Source organism: Ipomoea triloba, chromosome 9 (genome assembly GCF_003576645.1).
Source record: "Ipomoea triloba cultivar NCNSP0323 chromosome 9, ASM357664v1".
Classification (NCBI taxonomy): domain Eukaryota; kingdom Viridiplantae; phylum Streptophyta; class Magnoliopsida; order Solanales; family Convolvulaceae; genus Ipomoea; species Ipomoea triloba.
Window position 1 is genome coordinate 10290437 of NC_044924.1, and position 5937 is coordinate 10296373.

The window sequence follows — 5937 nt, forward strand, 5'->3', positions numbered from 1 at the left end:
ACACATACAAGCTTTCATAACAAACACTTGGAGAAGATGGAGGTTAGGCTTTAAATTCCATCTTTCACACTTCACAAGCTAATTCCATTTCTGTTTCCATATTACAGAGCACGATATCAAGAAACAGACAGAGAACATACATATAGTCAAAAGTTTGAACTCATCACTTGGATTGGCCATCGTAATTCAACTTCAAGAGCAATGATGAGTAATAACTAACTGTTTTGATCAAATGACTCAGCTAGATTTTCTATTGGAGGGGATATATGTGAGACCAAACACCCCTGTAAACACCTCAAATAACAAAACATGGGTCAGAAAGAAATGATAAACCATATCTGCCTGGGATTCATCATCTCAATATCATCAATAAACATTGAAGAGCCAGTCTTCATAATCAAATGATAAACCATATCTGCCTGGGATTCAACATCTCAATATCATCATAAACATTAAAGAGCCAGTCTTCAAAATCAAATTTGGAAGAAAAAAAATATATCAGCACACAGAACCAAAATGACACTTGTTCCACCTTACAAAATCGGAAATACTAGCTATTGTTCTAAATTTTGCAAAGATGTGAAACTTAAAAGGATGTAGCTCAGCGCTTCCCACCACCACCTCCAATCTTAGGACCTTTTGGTGCGGCACCCTTGGGAATGTTACCCTTTCCTGCCTTCTGTGCCTTGGCCATCACCTCTGCCTTCTTTGCCTTCTTCTCATCTTTAGTCTTCTTGATCCTTTCCTTAATTTCTCTGCATAAGCAAACAAGATTACAAACAGATATGGTGTCAGAATTTCTATTTCCGAAATTCACTGTGAATGGTCAGACACAAATTGTTAGCCAGAAAGAAGCAACTATAAAAGGTACCTGAGTGCAGCCTCCCTAGCAGCATCTCTGACTTCTGGTTTTTCAGCTCTCTTCTTCTGGATGACCTCCAAGGTTGCACCAACTATGGATCTAGAGTAAGGCTTCTTTGTGGTACGTCTCCTCTTCTTAACAGCTTCTTGTGCAAGATCCTAACAGTATCAAATAAAAATGACCAAATCAATCAGAATAAGATAAATTTGATAACCCTACTTCTCAAGGAACTAATCTATTAAATGTTTTTTAAAAATTAAAAATAATGAGAATTCAAGAGGCTAAACAATGCTTGAAACATATACCACACCTTCTTGTGCTGCTTCCTATACACGGCTGTCCATGTAAGCTTGGATGGCTTCAGCCTGTTGTGAAAATATCTTTTACATTTTGAATTGGCAAACAGGAAAACCTGAAATTATCAAAATTAGCAAAAATTGGGCAATAGTATACAGTCTACTCTTACTCTTTCCATAAAGACATTAAAAAAAAGGATAATTGATAAAACCACCAGCATCAATTAGAGTTCAACCTGAGAATCTGCACGAACAAATCTGATGCCTTTCCCAGGATAAATCTTGGCACCACTGAAGCGACAGAGTTCAGTCCTGAAATCACAACAAAGTGCATTAATGACTAGATTTGTAATATATTTGTGGAGGGGACAAGGTATAATCACAGAGAAGTGCACTTGTTGCACATCAGGTCCAGGGCATTCAATAACATATACTGCACATTCAAGCATATCACTTTCAATCTTGAAGCACAAGGATCAGGGAACGTTTCAATTTAGAATAAATCCCTTGCACTTAATCTGCTTTTGATGCACTTTCTCTCAGCCCTTGAGAAAACTCAAGCTACTTTAGAATGGATACTAAAACAATTTCCACAAGTCCCAACAGCCACCTAGATCAATGAGCACATATAGTAGTTGAATTTTCCCAAGGCATAGATGATTCACAATTTCCTTTGTTAAGAATCAAAAGATGGTTGATAGCTTCATTTTCAAAATCAACACCTGACTTTATGCATTAGCCTACTAGTTCCATTTTTTTTTCATTTCATGATTCCACAATCCACATGATTACCTCTAGCATCCCACGCTCCAACATTTTAAAACGATATTAAAGACGCCCCAACACACTCCAAAGGCCAAAACAATACCGCGCCAGTTACTTAAAAAAAAAACTCACAGTATTTATCATATTGTTAAAAATGAAACTACCATAGCAATTCTTATACGAGACGAACATACATCTGATTTTGAATCCATAAGGGGACTGATTACGCGCGCGTGAAAATGAAGCCACGCATGCGCTTCGGTGAACATAGATCTACAAATCTCGTGAATAAGAAAGGAAATGAAGAAAAACATAGAATGCATCCCGTTTGAATATAGCAAAAGGTTGAAACTTGTTCAAAATTCACACAAAACTTGTTATTCCTTCCACAAAGAGGTGAACACAACGAGATATAACAGCATAGTTTAAACAACAAAATAGATAAAAATTCATGCAAGCTTAAAGGGGATCGAAGAGAATTACTTGAGAACCATGGCTCCTGTAAGCTCTGCCGCGCTGACGCTCTCCCTTCACACGATTGTGAAACCCTAATAGCGCATCAACTTATATTGATACTAGCCCTTATATTAAACGGGCCCTATTTTAGCAAGCGATTTCAAATGGGCCCAATCATCCTTTCACTCATGGGCTCCTTAATCAGCCCACTTAGAGCTGATCCTGTCAAATAATTGCTATTTTGCTATTCCAGAAGGGTTGCAAATGAGTGAGCAATTTATATCGTGAATCAGGTGCACAATCTCGATTCAAAATGACGTCGTTTTGTTCCTTTTAATTAATGATTTTTCCGTTTTTGTTCGGTCTTAACTTATAAGATGAGTTTTGTGTATTTTGTGATAATATTCTGTGCATTCTGTTGTGACATTCTGTATATTCTCGTCATTGATTCTGTGTATTCTAGTATGTAATTCTGTACATTATTGATTTCTAATACCATACCTCATGGAACATAACAGATAATACTTAGGCTTATATTTTGTGTATCCTTTTCATTGATTCTGTGTATTCTAGTATGTAATTCTGTACATTATTGATTCCTAATACCATATCTCATGAAACAGTAGAGATAATACTTAGGCTAATAATTATGTGTATTCTATTCGTAAATTTTGTGTATTCTGGTATATGATTTTGTGTATTATGCTATATAATTTTGTACATTATTGATTTCGAGTATCATGCCTCATTAAATAGTAATGCTAATATTTAGGATATTGATTGTGTGTATTCTATTGAATAATATGTGTATTTGATCTAATTTTTTATACTTAATGTTATTGCGGTATTGGAAATCAATAATGCACAGAATTATATATTAGAATACACGTAAACACTCAATAGAATACACAGAATCACTACCCTAAGTATTGGCATTCCTCTTTCATGATATATGGTATTGAAATTACTAATGTACAGAATTATATACTAGAATACACATAAACAGTCAATAGAATACACAGAATCACTACTCTAACTATTAGCATTCCAGTTTCATGAGATATGGACATATGGTATTGAAATTACTAACGTACAGAACTATATAATAGAATGTGTGGCCAGGAGGTGGCCTAACTGGGATCCATATCCACCCAACTAGAGGTTTATAATGAAAAGAGTTGAAGCTGTGAAGTGAAGAAGATTGTGGATAGAGCTAGTTGGTGTAAGCCCAAGAAGGCATGGATCAAAATGAATTGTGAAGTGGGGGGAGGGAGAGAGGGAAGAACTGTGGCTTTGTGATTAGAAATGGTGAAGGAAGGTTTTGCTTGGCTGGGGTGTACTCTGTTCAGGAGGAACTGGATGGCTTAATCAAAAGAATGTTAAGGGATGGGGTGGAATGGAGTAAGGAAAGAAACTTGGGGAGAATGGTTATTGAGTCAGATGATGAAAGAGTTCTGGAGAAGGAAGAATGGGAGGGAACGGTGGTAGGAAAATGTAGGGAAAAAGTGAATTGTGTGGCAGAATGCTTGGTAAAGAATGAAAAGGAGGGAAATGTGATTTATCTAACACGTGAGGCAATGTCAAGGTCCTTTAGGCAAGTATTGGATCTAGAGGGCTTGCCTCATTTCTTTTTTTCTCCCTCTGTATATTACAGGTAACGTCTTTTACTTGGTGGAATGTTTCTGCTTCTGATCTGTTGATGAGTAGTGGTATGATGAGATGTGCAGGTGGAAATGGAATATGGGCATAACTCTGCTGGAGGGCTGCTGGTATGATATTTGTTTTGATTTGTTTGTGCAGGGAATGAAGATGGTGGCGGTACAGTGCAGAGCTGGGAGTACATGAAGGCAACAAGTGAAAGCTGAAATGAATTGGAATTTGAAAAATGAGTGATTTTGTCTAGGTTGAAGATTTTCTTATTTAGCATGCTAAGTAGGGTGTCTTTGGCCTCTCTAGTCTGATAATTGCAAGTGTGACAGGGTGAAAATGGGAAACTGTGTGCTTATGTGGGTATTTGCAGGGGGTGATCCAAGCATAGCATACACTTATAGAGATGGGAATGTCTTTTGAAATTGGAAAGGAAGCATAATAGGTTGAAAGAAAAGAAATAGAAAAAAAAAAAAAAAAAAGAGAAAGGTGATGAAATGATTTAAGAAATGATGTTCCCCATTGCTTAGGGTGTGGCTTGATAAGGCTTTTCCTAGTAAGATACAGAGCTCTGTACGGGAGAGGTTGATCCATGCTCTAAGGGTGGGGGCTCTGGGTACTACCATTGCTGTGGGTGCAGGTTGTAGGGCTCCCTGTGGAAAAACACAGAGATCTGTGCAGAGGGGGTTGCTTGTGCCCACATGGTGGGTCTCATTGCTTAGGTTGTTGGCTATTAAGGCTTCGCCCTGTCAAATGCAGAGATCTGTATAGGGGGTTGGTTGGTGGCCTAAGGGTGAGGGTACGAAAGTGCTTGGTATGAAAAGGTGGAAATAAGAAATGGGTTGTGTAGTTGGTTCATAGGTATCGGTCCCATCCTTTGTGTAGGGCGTGGATTATTCTTGTTAGATACCATAGTTTTGTGCTTAGAAGACTTGGTGAAGGGAGGAGGGAGTGGTGCGTACCTTTAGTTTGTATGAAGATTAGCCTAAGGAGGCCATTGGATACTTTACTTGGCATATTAGATAGAGGAAATCGTTGATATTAGATAGCCACTTTGGCAATGAATATGTAACTATGTAAGCCCTTGGGCATTTGTCTTAGCTAGGCCACTTTCTGGCCCAGATGTACTGACTCTTTGATGTTGGATGATATGAATTGTTTTTTTTTTAAAGAATACACAAACACTCAATAGAATACACAGAATTACACATAACGAAAAATTGGGCGGACAGAACAGTGTCCGTCGCACGTCAACTCCCCATAACTTAGTTAAACGACGTTGTTTTGAACCAGTGTCGACAGTGCACTGTAGACCCTGGTCCACGATATAACGATCCAAATGAGTAGAGCCGAGCTGCTCACAAGCCATAAATAATACTTTCTCTGTCCCATTTTACCTGTACTATTTACTATTCATTAGTCAAACCAACTTTTTCTTCATTGCTTATTTTCTTTAGTAATTTTTTTTATTTTTAAATTTAATTTTTGTGTTTAATAGTATTTTTAATGTAATTTCTAAATATATAAATCTTATATATTAATGCTAAACATAATATTATGAAAAATTAGATTAAAAATAACTTCAGTCAAGCCTAAAAAATTGTTGGGCTGAGCTCAAGCATTATTTTTCAAGCTCGACTTGTCGGCTACAATGTAGTATTCACAAAGAGTCAGCATCGCCTCCACTGAGGCTCAAACCTACCCCTCCAACATGGGGTGCAACCAAATACTACTACCGAATGCCACTAGACCACAAGGTCATTGGCATAGAGAAAGACTTCTAATTCATGTTATATATCAATTTTTTACTAACTTTACCAACATTAATTGTACTTAAATAGCTAAAATAAAATTTTAATAAACAGCTGTTTAACTTAATTAACATATGCAAGTAAACAAAACAAAAAAAAA

General features: G+C 37.0%; 2 protein-coding genes across 3 annotated transcripts; one reads left to right on the top strand and one right to left on the bottom strand.

Moving 5' to 3' along the window:
- Window positions 1-370: 370 nt before the first annotated feature.
- On the bottom strand, window positions 371-2482 carry LOC116031039 (60S ribosomal protein L24). The gene is made up of 5 exons (XM_031273469.1): window positions 2407-2482; window positions 1395-1470; window positions 1173-1274; window positions 872-1020; window positions 371-755 (listed from the first exon to the last, which is right to left on the bottom strand). Exons 1-5 carry the CDS (start codon window positions 2415-2417, stop codon window positions 602-604), a joined length of 492 nt encoding a protein of 163 aa, XP_031129329.1. The 5' UTR covers window positions 2418-2482; the 3' UTR covers window positions 371-601.
- Window positions 2483-3576: 1094 nt separating this feature from the next.
- LOC116028877 lies at window positions 3577-5200 on the top strand. Of its 2 annotated transcripts, none has more exons than XR_004100236.1 (2): window positions 3577-4033; window positions 4180-5200. XR_004100236.1 is itself a non-coding variant. In XM_031270720.1 (2 exons), exons 1-2 carry the CDS (start codon window positions 3756-3758, stop codon window positions 4222-4224), a joined length of 396 nt encoding a protein of 131 aa, XP_031126580.1. In that variant the 5' UTR covers window positions 3577-3755; the 3' UTR covers window positions 4225-5200. The 2 variants fall into 2 exon arrangements, 1 of the variants encoding a protein (XP_031126580.1); XM_031270720.1 differs by having other exon boundaries at window positions 4107-5200.
- The last annotated feature ends 737 nt before the right edge of the window (window positions 5201-5937 follow it).

Bases quoted from the DNA above. Each gene is read 5' to 3' on its own strand.
- LOC116031039 (XM_031273469.1), bottom strand. The intron at 1,275-1,394 runs GTTGAACTCTAA...TGATAATTTCAG, and splicing joins TTGTTCGTGCAGATTCTCAG to GTTTTCCTGTTTGCCAATTC. The intron at 756-871 runs GTACCTTTTATA...TTGCTTATGCAG, and splicing joins GCTAGGGAGGCTGCACTCAG to AGAAATTAAGGAAAGGATCA.
- LOC116028877 (XM_031270720.1), top strand. From the start codon at position 3,756: ATGTTAAGGGATGGGGTGGAATGGAGTAAGGAAAGAAACTTGGGGAGA. The intron at 4,034-4,106 runs GTAACGTCTTTT...TGAGATGTGCAG, and splicing joins TCTCCCTCTGTATATTACAG to GTGGAAATGGAATATGGGCA.